General features: G+C 44.3%; 1 protein-coding gene and 1 long non-coding RNA gene across 2 annotated transcripts in view; both read right to left on the bottom strand.

Moving 5' to 3' along the window:
• The window catches only part of LOC132160659 (uncharacterized), a 224,600-nt gene that overhangs the window by 11,149 nt on the left and 196,895 nt on the right, over positions 1 to 16,556 (bottom strand). The window lies entirely within an intron of this gene.
• Positions 1 to 16,556, bottom strand: part of LOC132091000 (cyclin-dependent kinase-like 2) — a 36,552-nt gene that overhangs the window by 6,760 nt on the left and 13,236 nt on the right. Inside the window, exons 2-7 of the mRNA XM_059497791.1 lie at positions 3,740 to 3,934; positions 3,474 to 3,655; positions 2,825 to 2,937; positions 2,598 to 2,737; positions 2,424 to 2,512; positions 421 to 544 (exon numbers count right to left, since the gene is read on the bottom strand). Coding sequence (XP_059353774.1) covers positions 421 to 544; positions 2,424 to 2,512; positions 2,598 to 2,737; positions 2,825 to 2,937; positions 3,474 to 3,655; positions 3,740 to 3,934 — 843 coding nt within the window. The remainder of the gene's footprint in view (positions 1 to 420; positions 545 to 2,423; positions 2,513 to 2,597; positions 2,738 to 2,824; positions 2,938 to 3,473; positions 3,656 to 3,739; positions 3,935 to 16,556) is intronic.

Raw genomic sequence — 16,556 nt, 5'->3', positions numbered from 1 at the left:
ACACACACACACACACACGAGGAATGAAGGATCACACACAGACACACACACACACACGAGGAATGAAGGATCACACACACACACACGAGGAATGAAGGATCACACACACACACACGAGGAATGAAGGATCACACACACACACACACGAGGAATGAAGGATCACACACACACACACGAGGAATGAAGGATCACACACACACACACACACACACACACACACACACACACACACACACACGAGGAATGAAGGATCACACACACACACACACACGAGGAATGAAGGATCACACACACACACACACGAGGAATGAAGGATCACACACACACACACACACACACACACACACACACACACACACGAGGAATGAAGGAGGAATGAAGGAAGCTGCTGATTTTGATTGACAGGTGGGTGTTCCTCACCTGAACAGCATCAGGAGCCAGTCTCAGCATGTCCAGCTTCTCCTTCTCTCTCCTGGAGCTTTTAGTGCCTCTGCTGTTTTCCTTCAGGTCCTTGTGTGTCTTACTGGCCAGTTCTTGCTGAAAGCTGGTGATAAAACAGTCTGATGGTCATTACATCTGTTGCGTGTGTCCAGACCAGAAACATTAACAGAGACATTTTCAGCATATGATTAATAGTGCATGCATATTAAAAAAATACTTCAAATGGATTACTTTACAATAAAAGTCTTTTGTTCTATATATATATATATACATACAGTGGGTACGGAAAGTATTCAGACCCCCTTAAATTTTTCACTCATTGTTATATTGCAGCCATTTACTAAAATCATTTAAGTTCCTTTTTTTTCCTCATTAATGTACACACAGCACCCCATATTGACAGAAAAACACAGAATTGTTGACATTTTTGCAGATTCCTTAAAAAGGTTAAACTGAAATATCACATGGTCCTAAGTATTCAGCCCCTTTGCTCAGTGTTTAGTGGAAGCACACTTTTGATCTAATACAGCTATGAGTCTTTTTGGGAAAGATGCAACAAGTTTTCCACTCCTGGATCTGGGGATCCTCTGCCATTCCTCCTCGCAGATCATCTCCGGTTCTGTCAGGTGGGATGTAAACGTTGGTGGACAGCCATTTTCAGGTCTCTCCATAGATGCTCGATTGGGTTTCAGTCAGGGCTATTCTAGAACAGTCACGGAGTTGTTTGTTATTTTAGCTGTGTGCTTAGGGTAATTGTCTGGTTGGAAGGTGAACCTTCGGCCCAGTCTGAGGTCCTGATGACTCTGGAGAAGGTTTTCGTCCAGGATATCCCTGTACTTGGCTGCATTCATCTTTCCCTCGATTGCAACCAGTCGTCCTGTCCCTGCAGCTAAAGCACCCCCCACAGCATGATGCTCACCACGCTTCACTGTTGGGACTGTAGTGGACAGGTGATGAGCATTGCCTGGTGTTCTCCACACATACCGCTTAGAATCAAGGCCAAACAGTTCTATGTGGGTCTCATCAGACCAGAGTCCTTCAGGTGTTTTTGGCAAACTCTATGGGGGCTTTCATGTGTCTTGCCCCGACTGGTGGAGGGCTGCAGTGATGGGTGACTTTCTACAACTTTCTCCCACCTCCCGACTGCATCTCTGGAGCTCAGCCACAGTGATCTTTGGGCTGGACGCCAGCTCTAGGAAGGGTTCTGCTCGTCCCAAATGTCTTTCATTTAAGGATCATGGAGGCCACTGTGCTCTTGCCACAACTCTCTGAGCTCTTCAGGCCGTTCCTTTGACCTCATGATGCTCATTTGCTCTGACCTGCACTGTGCGCTGTAAGCTCTTATATAGACAGGTGAAGTCCAGTCAGTCCAATCAAACACAGCTGGACTCAAATGAAGGTGTAGAACCATCTCAAGGATGATCAGAAGAAATGGACAGCACCTGAGTTAAATATATGAGTGTCACAGCACAGGGTCTGAATACTTAGGACCATGTGATATTTCAGTTTTTCTTTTTAATAAATCTGCAAAAATGTCAACAATTCTGTGTTTTTCTGTCAATATGGGGTGCTGTGTGTACATTAATGAGGAAAAAATATGAACTTATATGATTTTAGCAGTTGGCTACAATATAACAGAGTGAGCAATTTAAGGGGGTCTGAATACTTTCTGTACTCACTGTAAGTGTGTATATATATATGATGTTTTTTGAAGTTTAATGTTTTACTAGTTGTGTGTACATGTAGAGAAATGCGTGATTCAACTCGGCACACAGAACAAAATTACATTCTATAAATTAGGGGGGAAAAATGTTAAAAGGAAAAAATAAGAAATGTATATAAATCTGAAGACTTTACAACACAAAATAATAAGAAAAAAGATAGATTATACAGTTTAGGGGAAAAAGCATAAAGCTGAGATCATTGAGGATGTAGGGGCAGATGAATAACCTGAGAATCAGGTCAGACTCAGATGAACTCACCGCAGGTGGAAGCCGTCTCTGGTGAAGTACTCATGCAGCAGCAGATCCGAACACTGCCAGCGTTTGTCTGGATCCATCTGCAAACATCTCTACAGACGAGACGTCATCACACACATGATCCACGTCAGATCAGACTCACACACACTCGTGAACACACTCGTGATGAACGCTCACCTGAGCGAGGTCCAGAGTCAGTCCGGACAGTCTGAGCGAGCGGCTCTCCAGCGGGGTTCTCTCCGCACGCTCTGGAAGAGAAACTCCAGTGAACACCGGGTTCCTGTAGAAGACCTCGCGGTGACGAGGGGTCAGGTGACCTGGAGAAGGACCAGCCAGAACAGCTTTAGCTCTTACAGACGGAGTCGGACACACTGACAGTGACGGAGGATCAAACCAGAACTCACCCAAACAACTGATGACCAGGTGCAGCTGATCAATGTCAGAGTCACCCGGGAACAGAGGATCACCTGTTAACATCTCGAAGAACAGACACCCGACGGCCCACACGTCCACCGCCCTGAAACACACACACACACACACACTTGTGGCTCTGCTCACTGAATCCATCCTGTGTCCTGCTCTTCCTGTCAGAGTCTCATAATGATTTTTTGAAAGAGTTAATTTCCTCATCAGTGTCATCACAGTGAAACTGTGAAAAGTGAAAAGTCTGTTGTCTCTCACATATCTGTTTAAACGCTGCTTGATCTGTGCAGATTTCTCTCCTGATTCAGACCAGAACACTTTTTCACTGGAGGAAGTGTTATTATGGATTATAGACTCTATGTGTTTGAGTTAAAATCATCTTAATGCTGGATGTGTTTCATCTTTTGTCTTCTCCAGATGTTCACTGATGGACTGGAGTGCTGTGGATTATTGGGATGTTTTTATCAGACTCTCATTCTGACGGCACCCATTCACTGCAGAGCATCCATTGATGAGACACTGATGCAGTGCTACATTTCTACAAACCTGATGAAGACACAAACTCATCCTGATCTTAAACCTGGCGTCTCTGCTAATATCTATGGTGTTCCTGGTCTGTAGGACACTCACTTCCCGTATCTGGAGTCTCCCACCAGCAGCTCTGGCGCTCGATACCAGCGCGTCGCCACGTAGTCGGTGTAAACCTCTCCAGGAGCGGCCGCCATCGTCCGAGCGAAGCCAAAGTCACAGAGTTTGACCACACCGAGCTGAGAGACCAGAACGTTCTCGGGCTTCACATCCCTGTGAACGATCTGACACACACACACACACACACACACTGATCACTGGAGAGGTCGCACAGACACACAGCAGAAGAGAGACGGTGGAAGGCTCACGTTGTGCTGGTGGCAGAAGGACACGGCCCTCAGGATCTGGAAGAGGTTCCTCCGCACTCGGAGCAGATCCAGACCGGATGGGAACTGCTCGAGCTCATCCAGAACTGTCTGATCCACGAACTCAAACACCAGATACCAGCGACGCTTGCGCTTCCACACCTCCAGCAGATTCACCAGATTCTCATGACGCAGATGCTGCCGAAACACACGCACACGCACACACATACACACACACACACACGCACACGCACACGCACACGCGCACGCACACGCGCACACGCACACACGCACACGCACACACGCACAGGCACACAGGCACACAGGCACACAGGCACACGCGCACACGCACACGCACAGACGCACACGCACAGACGCACACGCGCACACGCACACACTCACAGACACAGACACACACACAGACACACACGCACGCACACACACACGCACACACACACAGACACAGACACAGACGCACACACAAACACACACACACACATTAAAACCTGACCGAAGAGGGAGAACGATCACCAGACACGAGTGAACCCTGATGACTGAGAATGTCCTAAGAATGTTTTGTGAACGTTCTCGTTAAGTTATGAAAACGTTGTACTCTGAACATTTATGGAATTACATTTGTTTCAATAATAATGAATGAAACACACTTAATAATTGGACCAACCCAATTAATAATTTTTTCCCCTTTAGTCCAACCGACTTGCCGACTGTAAACGCGTTACACGGATTATTTTTTACTATTCAAACAACTAATACAAACGCAATAAACGCTTTTCTCACGCTCTCACACCACACATCCATTTTCTCACACACAGAAAAATCGCGAAGCAAAGAGGACATGGAGACTGACAGACCAGACAGAGCAGGTTACAGGAAAAAAAAACTCAGCTCTCATATTCTGTCAATTTTATTTCGAAATTCAAACAATAAATTAGGGCTGTTAGAATATTTTGAAGCATCGAAAATACATTTTGGTCCAAAAATAGCAAAAACCACGACGCATGTGCAGCTCAGTGAACCGGGTAACAACCATTTCATACTGTCAAAGAATTACTCAACCTCGAGCCAATAGCCTTCAAGTATGAGATGTGACGGAGCATGTGATTTGTTGAATGTAGTGTAGGTATACGCCCTTCAATGAACGAGTTTCAAATGAGTCTGAACCAGATCTAGAGATCTTATCGTTCATGAATGAAATGACTGAACTGGTACACGTCGTTCGTGAACGAGTTGAATGAGAGTAAACCGGGTTAGTCTGCCATTTAGCATGTCAACCTCGCAAAACTCAAGTCAAGTCACCTTTATTTATATAGCGCTTTAAACAAAATACATTGCGTCAAAGCAACTGAACAACATTCATTAGGAAAACAGTGTCAATAATGCAAAATGATAGTTAAAGGCAATTCATCATTGAATTCAGTGATGTCATCTCTGTTCAGTTAAATAGTGTCTGTGCATTTATTTGCAATCAAGTCAACGAGTTTGTCATATCCAGTTCGCGAATGAATCATTCGATGTAACCGGATCTTTTTGAACCAGTTCACCAAATCGAACTGAATCATTTTAAACGGTTCGCGTCTCCAATACGCATTAATCCACAAATGACTTAAGCTGTTAACTTTTTTAATGTGGCTGACACTCCCTCTGAGTTCAAACAAACCAATATCCCGGAGTAATTAATTTACTCAAACAGTACACTAAGGGAAACAGTTCAATTTAGCTCAAAGGGAATCATTTGGGATTTTAAAGGGAATTTGAACAGAATCACTGTTTCACGGCTGATCACTGAGACGCCCTGCGATTCACGGAACGAGCCGTTTAACATCAAATCTGCGCTGGATATTAATATCCAAACTATAGTGAAAACACTATCAATTAGCACAGTAACAAGATCGGCAGTTTAAGACATTAACTTGTATGCACAAAACACAAGATACTTATCTTTTCAATATGAATAAGACTTTATTAGATAAATCTAAGACATATAAACTAATCTAACACATAAACGCACGCACGCACACATTCACACAAGTTGCAGGAAGATCGAAAGTTAGGGAAAGATGAGTTTAAGAGAATGGAAATGTGGAATCCCAAGTTTACAGCAATACGTTAAATTGCATAGACATGAACAACCAATCAATCACTTAATTAACCCTCGCACTGAGTTCCTCAATGAGGTTAAAATTATATTAGATACACAAGTACAAATGTCTGAAGGTACATTGCCTGTGTAAAGTTGTGGTTGAAATGGGGTTCCCCCGATGTTGCTGATTGGCTGGAAGTTCAGTAGTCGCTGAAGTAACGTCTTGGGAAGCCCGTGGTTGGGCGTTGGCTGAAGATGCAAGATGCAGAGAGTTGTGTGTGGCTGGTTGAAGTTGAATGGGCAGTCGAGGTCAGACTGCGTTACAAAACTTAACTCAGAACACGAAACTCTCAAACGGAAAAGAAAAGAAGTAAAGTTTGACGAGACTAGGTGGTGTTTCTTCTCATCGTGGCTAAGTAGCAGCAGGCGTGCAGGCCGAAGCACGCTGGAACCGCGCTCAAAGAACAGTGATGACAAACAGCATGGCTAAAAGCTAAAGCTAAGAAGCAAAGCTAAAAGCAGGCATGACTGAAAGCAAAAGCATAGCTAAAGACTAAAAAGCAGGATTTGATGGTGTCCTGAGTATTTAAACTGGCCTGTTGGCCACACCTCAAATGTTGTCTTGACCAATCATTCATTTAACTTACATATCGACCGTTGAGTGTGGAGTGTGACTCCTGCCTGCGGGTGTCGCTGTTGGACAGTGTTTTCTCTACTTCCTGTTGGCCTTCTGTAGCAAATCGTAGCTCCGTGTAGCTGTTTTTATTTTATTTTTTTCTCTAGAATCTTTATCTTACTATCACTATCACAAGTGGTAAAATATAACTTAATTCACACCATATTTCTGATATTATCAATCAATCTTATCAGATTAACTTTGATCGTTCACTTTTATTTTATATCCGTGAGTGCAGTACACCTGCAAAGCGTTAGCACTCGTTAGCTTGTCATTAGCGTCTTCATTCGAACCTATCACTGTTTTCTTTTCTCCTCTCCCTCGCTCCAGTTTTTCACAAGTTCATCAAACAACCGCAGTAAGAATATTTAATCAAGCACGGTGAGTAATGGCTTCTCCTATCATTGTTTCTTGCACCTCTTGCCACATGTACAGTTTATCTATCTCTGTCACTGATGAGGGATTCACATGTGATAAATGCAGGGAAATAGTTAGGCTGACAGAGAAGATTTCAGAATTAGAGACACGCATCCAAACTTTAATTGAGGACAGTAAGAATGTTAGGGCTCTAGATACGGCTTTGGATGCGTCTAGCTCAGGGATTCCTGTACATTGTTCGGTTCCGGAAACAGAGCCCCTGCAGCAGGGCAACTGGGTGACGGTGAGGCAGCGTAGTCGTGGGTCAAAACACCGCTCTTCTGTTCCGATCAAAACATTAAACAGGTTCTCCCCACTCAGTGATGCACCCACTGAGAAACCTGATGAAAGTGCTCTAGTTATTGGTGATTCTATTGTACGGAACATGAATATAGAGACACCAGCCACCATAGTCAAATGTTTACCGGGAGCCAGAGCGCCTGACATCTTGGCAAATTTAAAAGTGCTGGCTAATGCTAAACGTAAATACAGTAAGATTGTTATTCATGCCGGCGCTAATGATGTTCGACTTCGCCAGTAGGAGATCACTAAAAATAACATTAAAGAGGTGTGTGAACTTGCAAGCACGATGTCAGACACTGTAATATGCTCTGGTCCCCTCCCTGCTTACCGTGGTGATGAGATGCATAGCAGATTGTCATCACTCAATGGCTGGATGTCTAAGTGGTGCCCACAGAATAACATAGGTTTCATAGACAATTGGACGAGCTTTTGGGGCAGACCTGACCTGCTTAAAAGAGATGGTCTTCATCCCTCCTGGGGTGGCGCCACTCTTCTCTCTAGAAATATGGCAAATAGTCTTAGTGTTTATACTTGACTAACTGGGGCCCAGGTCAGGAAGCAGACAGACTGGCTAAACCGACCGTCTGCTAGCTGCCTCCCGTCACAGAGGTCAGTTAATTCTCAGCACATAGAGACTCTTTCACCTAGATATCACACTATAGAGACTGTGTCTGTTCCCCGAACTAGAAAATACAAAAAACGTCCAAACCAAGTTAAGATTAACAATTTAATTGAGGTTCAACAAATAAAAAACAGAAGCAATATGGATAAACAAATGATAAAGCTTGGCTTATTGAATATCAGATCCCTTTCTACGAAAACACTTTTTGTAAATAATATGATCACTGATCATAATATAGATGTACTCTGTTTGACAGAAACCTGGCTAAAACCTGATGATTACATTATTTTAAATGAGTCCACCCCCCAAGATTACTGTTATAAACATGAGCCGCGTCTAAAAGGCAAAGGGGGAGGTGTTGCTTCAATTTATAACAACGTTCTCAGGATTTCTCAGAGAGCAGGCTACAAGTATAACTCGTTTGAAGTAATGGTGCTTCATATAACATTATCCAAAGAAACAAATGTTAATGATAAATCCCCTGTTATGTTTGTACTGGCTACTGTATACAGGCCACCATACAGACTTTATTAAAGAGTTTGGTGATTTTACATCCGAGTTAGTTCTGGCTGCAGATAAAGTTTTAATAGTTGGTGATTTTAATATCCATGTTGATAATGAAAAAGATGCATTGGGATCAGCATTTATAGACATTCTGAACTCTATTGGTGTTAGACAACACGTTTCAGGACCTACTCATTGTCGAAATCATACTCTAGATTTAATACTGTCACATGGAATTGATGTTGATGGTGTTGAAATTATTCAGCCAAGTGATGATATCTCAGATCATTATTTAGTTCTTTGCAAAATTCATATAGCCAAAATTTTAAATTCTACTTCTTGTTACAAGTATGGAAGAACCATCACTTCTAACACAAAATACTGCTTTTTAAGTTATCTTCCTGATGTATCCAAATTCCTTAGCATATCCAAAACCTCAGAACAACTTGATGATGTAACAGAAACTATGGACTCTCTCTTTTCTAGCACTTTAAATAAAGTTGCTCCTTTACGCTTAAGGAAGGTTAAGGAAAACAGTTTGACACCATGGTATAATGAGCATACTCGCACCCTAAAGAGAGCAGCCCGAAAAATGGAGCGCAGCTGGAGGAAAACAAAACTAGAGGTATTTCGTATTGCTTGGCGGGAAAGTAACCTATCCTACAGAAAAGCATTAAAAACTGCTAGATCCGATTACTTTTCTTCTCTTTTAGAAGAAAACAAACATAACCCCAGGTATTTATTCAATACAGTGGCTAAATTAACGAAAAATAAAGCCTCAACAAGTGTTGACATTTCCCAACACCACAGCAGTAATGACTTTATGAACTACTTTACTTCTAAAATCGATACTATTAGAGATAAAATTGCAACCATTCAGCCGTCAGCTACAGTATCACATCAGACAGTGCACTATAGACCCCCTGAGGAACAGTTCCACTCATTCTCTACTATAGGAGAGGAAGAATTGTATAAACTTGTTAAATCATCTAAACCAACAACATGTATGTTAGACCCTATACCATCTAAGCTCCTGAAAGAGGTGCTTCCAGAAGTCATAGATCCTCTTCTGACTATTATTAATTCCTCATTGTCATTAGGATATGTCCCCAAAACCTTCAAACTGGCTGTTATTAAGCCCCTCATCAAAAAACCACAACTTGACCCCAAAGAACTAGTTAATTATAGACCAATCTCGAATCTCCCTTTTCTGTCCAAGATACTAGAAAAGGTGGTATCCACACAATTATATTCCTTCTTAGAGAAAAATGGTATATGTGAGGATTTCCAGTCAGGATTTAGACCGTATCATAGTACTGAGACTGCTCTTCTTAGCGTTACAAATGATCTGCTCTTATCATCTGATCGTGGGTGCATCTCTCTATTAGTTTTATTGGATCTTAGTGCTGCGTTTGACACAATTGACCACAACATTCTTTTGCATAGACTTGAACACTTTGTTGGCATCAGTGGAAGTGCATTAGCATGGTTTAAATCGTACTTATATGACCGCCATCAGTTCATAGCAGTGAATGAAGATGTATCCTATCGATCACAAGTGCAGTATGGAGTACCTCAAGGCTCAGTACTAGGGCCGCTACTCTTCACGCTTTATATGTTACCCTTGGGAGATATCATCAGGAAACATGGTGTTAGCTTTCACTGTTATGCTGATGATACTCAGCTCTATATTTCTTTGCAGCCCAGTGAAACACACCAATTTGAAAAACTAATGGATTGCATAGTCGATATAAAAAACTGGATGACGAGTAATTTCTTACTGCTAAATTCTGAAAAAACAGAGGTGTTAATTATAGGACCCAAAAACTCTGCTTGTAATAACCTAGAACACTGTCTAAGACTTGATGGTTGCTCTGTCAATTCTTCGTCATCAGTTAGGAACCTAGGTGTGCTACTTGATCGCAATCTTTCCTTAGAAAGCCACGTTTCTAGCATTTGTAAAACTGCATTTTTCCATCTCAAAAATATATCTAAATTACGGCCTATGCTCTCAATGTCAAATGCAGAAATGTTAATCCATGCATTTATGACCTCAAGGTTAGATTATTGTAATGCTTTATTGGGTGGTTGTTACAGCTAGTCCAAAATGCAGCAGCAAGAGTTCTTACTAGAACCAGGAAGTATGACCATATTAGCCCGGTCCTGTCAACACTGCACTGGCTCCCTATGAAGCATCGCATAGATTTTAAAATATTGATTATTACTTATAAAGCCCTGAATGGTTTAGCACCTCAGTATTTGAATGAGCTCCTTTTACATTATAATCCTCTACGTCCGCTACGTTCTCAAAACTCAGGCAATTTGATAATACCTAGAATATCAAAATCAACTGCAGGCGGCAGATCCTTTTCCTATTTGGCGCCCAAACTCTGGAATAACCTACCTAACATTGTTCGGGAGGCAGACACACTCTTGCAGTTTAAATCTAGATTAAAGACCCATCTCTTTAACCTGGCATACACATAACATACTAATATGCTTTTATTATCCAAATCCGTTAAAGGATTTTTAGGCTGCATTAATTAGGTAAACCGGAACCGGAAACACTTCCCATAACAACCTATGTACTTGCTACATCATTAGAAGAATGGCATCTACGCTAATATTTGTCTGTTTCTCTCTTGTTCCGAGGTCACCGTGGCCACCAGATCCAGTCTGTGTCCAGATCAGAGGGTCACTGCAGTCACCCGGATCCAGTACGTATCCAGACCAGATGGTGGATCAGCACCTAGAAAGGACCTCTACATCCCTGAAAGACAGCGGAGACCAGGACAACTAGAGCCCCAGATACAGATCCCCTGTAAAGACCTTGTCTCAGAGGAGCACCAGGACAAGACCACAGGAAACAGATGATTCTTCTGCACAATCTGACTTTGCTGCAGCCTGGAATTGAACTACTGGTTTCGTCTGGTCAGAGGAGAACTGGCCCCCCAACTGAGCCTGGTTTCTCCCAAGGTTTTTTTCTCCATTCTGTCACCGATGGAGTTTCGGTTCCTTGCCGCTGTCGCCTCTGGCTTGCTTAGTTGGGGACACTTCATCTACAGCGATATCGTTGACTTGATTGCAAATAAATGCACAGACACTATTTAACTGAACAGAGATGACATCACTGAATCCAATGATGAACTGCCTTTAACTATCATTTTTGGATTATTGACACTGTTTTCCTAATGAATGTTGTTCAGTTGCTTTGACGCAATGTATTTTGTTTAAAGCGCTATATAAATAAAGGTGACATTGACATTGACATTGACCAATCGGATATTGTCTTGGCTCGGGCGTATCATAAATCATATGTTATCTTACCAAGTTATTGGACTTCTGTGCTAGTTACAGCTTGTCCATAACGAACACCATGTTCAAGCATAAGGGTGTCCATCAGTACACGTGGCACCAGGACACCCTAGGCCGTAGGTCGATGATCGACTTTGTGGTCGTTTCATCCGACCTCCGGCCGTATGTCTTGGACACTCGGGTGAAGAGAGGGGCGGAGCTGTCAACCGATCACCACCTGGTGGTGAGTTGGATCCGATGGCGGGGGAGGAAGCTGGACAGACTCGGCAGACCCAAACGTACTGTGAGGGTCTGCTGAGAACGTTTGGCCGAGTCTCCTGTCAGAGAGATCTTCAACTCCCACCTCCGGCAGAGCTTCAACCGGATCCCGAGGGAGGCTGGAGATATTGAGTCCGAGTGGACCATGTTCTCCACCTCCATTGTCGAAGCGGCCGCTCGGAGCTGTGGCCATAAGGTTTCCGGTGCCTGTCGAGGTGGCAATCCCCGAACCCGGTGGTGGACACCGGAAGTAAGGGATGCCGTCAAGCTGAAGAAGGAGTCCTATCGGGCCTGGTTGGCTTGTGGGACTCCTGAGGCAGCTGACAGGTACCGGCAGGCCAAGCGGACTACAGCCCGGGTGGTTGTGGAGGCAAAAACTCGGGGCTGGGGGGAGTTCGGTGAGGCCATGGAGAAGGACTATCGGTCAGCCTCGAAGAGATTCTGGCAAACCGTCCGGCGCCTCAGGAGAGGGAAGCAGTGCCCTACCAACGCTGTTTACAGTAAAGGTGGGGAGCTGTTGACCTCAACTGGGGATGTCGTTGGACGGTGGAAGGAATACTTCGAGGATCTCCTCAATCCCGCTGTCACGTCTTCCATTGAGGAAGCAGAGGCTGAGGGCTCAGATGTGGACTCGTCCATCACCCAAGCTGAAGTCACCGAGGTAGTCAAGAAACTCCTCGGTGGCAAGGCACCGGGGGTGGATGAGATCCGCCCTGAGTACCTCAAGTCTCTGGATGTTGTGGGGCTGTCTTGGCTGACACGCCTCTGCAGCATCGCGTGGCAGTCGGGGACGGTGCCTCTGGGATGGCAGACCGGGGTGGTGGTCCCTCTTTTTAAGAAGGGGGACCGGAGGGTGTGTTCCAACTACAGGGGGATCACACTTCTCAGCCTCCCTGGGAAAGTCTATGCCAGGGTACTGGAGAGGAGAATCCGGCCGATAGTAGAACCTCGGATTCAGGAGGAACAGTGTGGTTTTCGTCCAGGCCGTGGAACACTGGACCAGCTCTATACCCTCTACAGGGTGCTGGAGGGTTCATGGGAGTTTGCCCAACCAGTCCACATGTGCTTTGTGGATTTGGAGAAGGCATTCGACTGTGTCCCTCGCGGCGGCCTGTGGAGGGTGCTCCGGGAGTATGGGGTCCGGGGCCCTTTGCTAAGGGCTATCCGGTCCCTGTACGACCGGAGCAGGAGCTTGGTTCGTATTGCCAGCAGTAAGTCAGACTTGTTCCCGGTGCGTGTTGGACTCCGGCAGGGCTGCCCTTTGTCGCCGGTTCTGTTCATGATTTTTATGGACAGAATTTCTAGGCGCAGCCAGGGGCCAGAGGGGGTCAGGTTTGGTGACAACACGATTTCGTCTCTGCTCTTTGCGGATGATGTTGTCGTGTTGGCCTCATCAAGCCAGGACCTTCAGCATGCACTGGGACGGTTTGCAGCCGAGTGTGAAGCGGCTGGGATGAGAATCAGCACCTCCAAATCCGAGGCCATGGTCCTCAGTCGGAAAAGGGTGGCTTGCCCACTTCAGGTTGGTGGAGAGTTCCTGCCTCAAGTGGAGGAGTTTAAGTATCTTGGGGTCTTGTTCACGAGTGAGGGAAGGATGGAACGGGAGATTGACAGACGGATCGGTGCAGCTTCTGCAGTAATGCGGTCGATGTACCGGTCTGTCGTGGTGAAGAAAGAGCTGAGCCGCAAGGCGAAGCTCTCGATTTACCGGTCAATCTACGTTCCTACTCTCACCTATGGTCATGAGCTTTGGGTCATGACCGAAAGGACAAGATCCCGGATACAGGCGGCCGAAATGAGCTTTCTCCGCAGGGTGGCTGGGCTGAGCCGCTGCTCCTCCACATCGAGAGGGGTCAGCTGAGGTGGCTCGGGCATCTGTTCCGGATGCCTCCTGGACGCCTTCCCGGGAAGGTGTTCCGGGCGCGTCCCACGGGGACGAGACCCCGGGGAAGACCTAGGACACGCTGGAGAGACTATGTCTCCCGGCTGGCCTGGGAACGCCTCGGTGTCCCCCCAGAAGAGCTGGAGGAAGTGTCTAGGGAGAGGGAAGTCTGGGGTTCTCTGCTTAGAATGCTGCCCCCGCGACCCGGCCCCGGATAAGCGGAAGAAGATGGATGGATGGATGGATCTTACCAAGCATGTGGTCCGAATTTTCCCGCTCTTGCAGGGTCTAATTTTGGACATGATTCCTATAACAAGAATATGATACATTTGACAAATAACTGATGGTCAGGACTATTTCAAGCAAGCAGATTCGATTACATAGATACTAGACATGAATATGTATCCTTAAGCTATCCCATAGTTATTAAAAGACATACACAATAAGTGATTATAAAATGATAGTCAAATGTGTGGGTTACACATAAATGAATATGGAGTTAAGCGATGGACTGATATTCTTTTAGAAGTCATTTTGGAGTTCATTTTGGTCCATATATATGTACAAAAGACAGTTTCTTTGTCATTATCTGACAAAGATTTCTGTGGAGACCAGAGGTTCAAAGGCTCAAGGTTCAAAGGTTCAAATTGGTTTGTTTGAACTCAGAGGGAGTGTCAGCCACATTAAAAAAGATATCAGCTTAAGTCATTTGTGGACTAATGCGTATTGGAGACGTGAACCGTTTAAAACGATTCAATTTGATTTGGTGAACTGGTTCAAGAAGATCCTGTTACATCGAATGATTCGTTCGCGAACCGGATATCACAAACTCTCTCTCACAACAGACACAGAAGAGAAGACAATGCTGAATAAAGTCATAGTTTTTGCTATTTTTGGACCAAAATGTATTTTCGATGCTTCAAAATGTTCTACCTGACCCTCTGATGTCACATGGACTACTTTGATGATGTTTTTCTTACCTTTCTGGACATGGACAGTAGACCGTACACACAGCTTCAATGGAGGGACTTAGAGCTCTCGGACTAAATCTAAAATATCTTAAACTGTGTTCCGAGGATAAACGGAGGTCTCACGGGTTTGGAACAACATGAGGGTGAGTTATTAATGACATAATTTTGCAAACTGGGCAAACTAACCCTTTAATTAAAGTGCAATATTAATTATGCAAGAGAAAATAAGAATCCTGGGTCTTGTGACGGTCACGGAGGGACCGCACGTTCAACATGGACGTTAATACGCACACATACGCACAAACACACACCGAGACTGTTTGGTGATACAAGAGTTTATTGTAATATTGTTTATTGTGACCGTCACAGGCCTCTTAAAATGAACAACTAAGTTTCGTTTTTTAGAATTTTTCTATTTTATTTTTTAAATGCATAGAATGCCATACATACATCAAAAATAAACATTTAATTATTACCCATTGTTTCTCTGTCTGTACTTGTACTGTGAACAATGACAATAAAGTTGACAGATGAATTAAGTGCATTTAAGTGCCATTCAGTTGGGGTTTTAAATAAAGCATTTTCTGAGATGCACATTAAACATTAGAAGAATCAGAATGAGCTTTATTGCCAGGTATGTTTACACATACGAGGAATTTGTTTTCGTGACAGGAGCTCCGCAGTACAACAGAATGACAGCGACAGAACATAAAACACATAATAAAAGAATATAAAAATACAAAAAATACAAATAAGTAGATAAGAAATGACAATATACAAATTGACAATTGTAGGCAGGTATATTCCAAAAATGCAGTTATGTATGTACATGTATATTATGTGCAAAATTTAAGTGTATACTAAGTATGTGTGTTAGATAAATTAAGTGTATGTGTATATAAATATAAAGTGTAGTGTGTTCAGTGTGTATCAGCTGTTCATAAGAAGGATTGCCTGAGGGAAGAAACTGTTCCTGTGTCTGGTCGTTCTGGTGCTCAGTGCTCTGTAGCGTCGACCAGATGGCAACAGTTCAAAGAGGGAGTGTGCTGGATGTGAGGGGTCCAGAGTGATTTTAACAGCCCTTTTGCTCACTCTGCATAAGTACAGTTCTTGAATAGATGGGAGAGTTGAACCGATGATTCTCTCATCAGTCCGGACTACCCTCTGTAGTCTTCTGAGGTCAGATTTAGAAGCTGAGCTGAACCAGACAGTTACTCAAGTGCAGAGGATGGATTCGATGATGGTGGAGTAGAACTGTTTCAGCAGATCCTGTGGCAGGTTAAACTTCCTCAGCTGGCGAAGGAAGTACAACCTCTGCTGGGCCTTTTTCACAATGGAGTCAATGTGAATGTCCCACTTCAGGTCCTGAGAGATAGTGGTGCCCAGGAACCTGAATGACTCCACTGCAGTCACAGTGCTGTTCATGATGGTGAGTGGGGGGAGTGCAGGGGGGTTTCTCCTGAAGTCCACGATCATCTCCACTGTTTTGAGCATGTTAAGCTCCAGGTTGTTGAGAGTGCACCAGACAGCCAGCTCTTTAACCTCCTGTCTGTAAGCAGACTCGTCACCGTCCTGAATGAGGCCGATGAGTGTGGTGTCATCTGCAAACTTCAGGAGCTTGACAGAGGGGTCCTTAGATGTGCAGTCATTAGTGTACAGGGAGAAGAGCAGTGGGGAGAGAACACAGCCCTGGGGAGCTCCGGTGCTGATTGTACGGGTGCTGGATGTGTATTTTCCCAGCCTCACTAGCTGCTGCCTGTCTGTCAGGAAG

Source organism: Carassius carassius, chromosome 17 (genome assembly GCF_963082965.1).
Source record: "Carassius carassius chromosome 17, fCarCar2.1, whole genome shotgun sequence".
Taxonomy (NCBI): Eukaryota; Metazoa; Chordata; class Actinopteri; order Cypriniformes; family Cyprinidae; genus Carassius; species Carassius carassius.
This window is presented reverse-complemented; position numbering and strand designations above follow the sequence as displayed.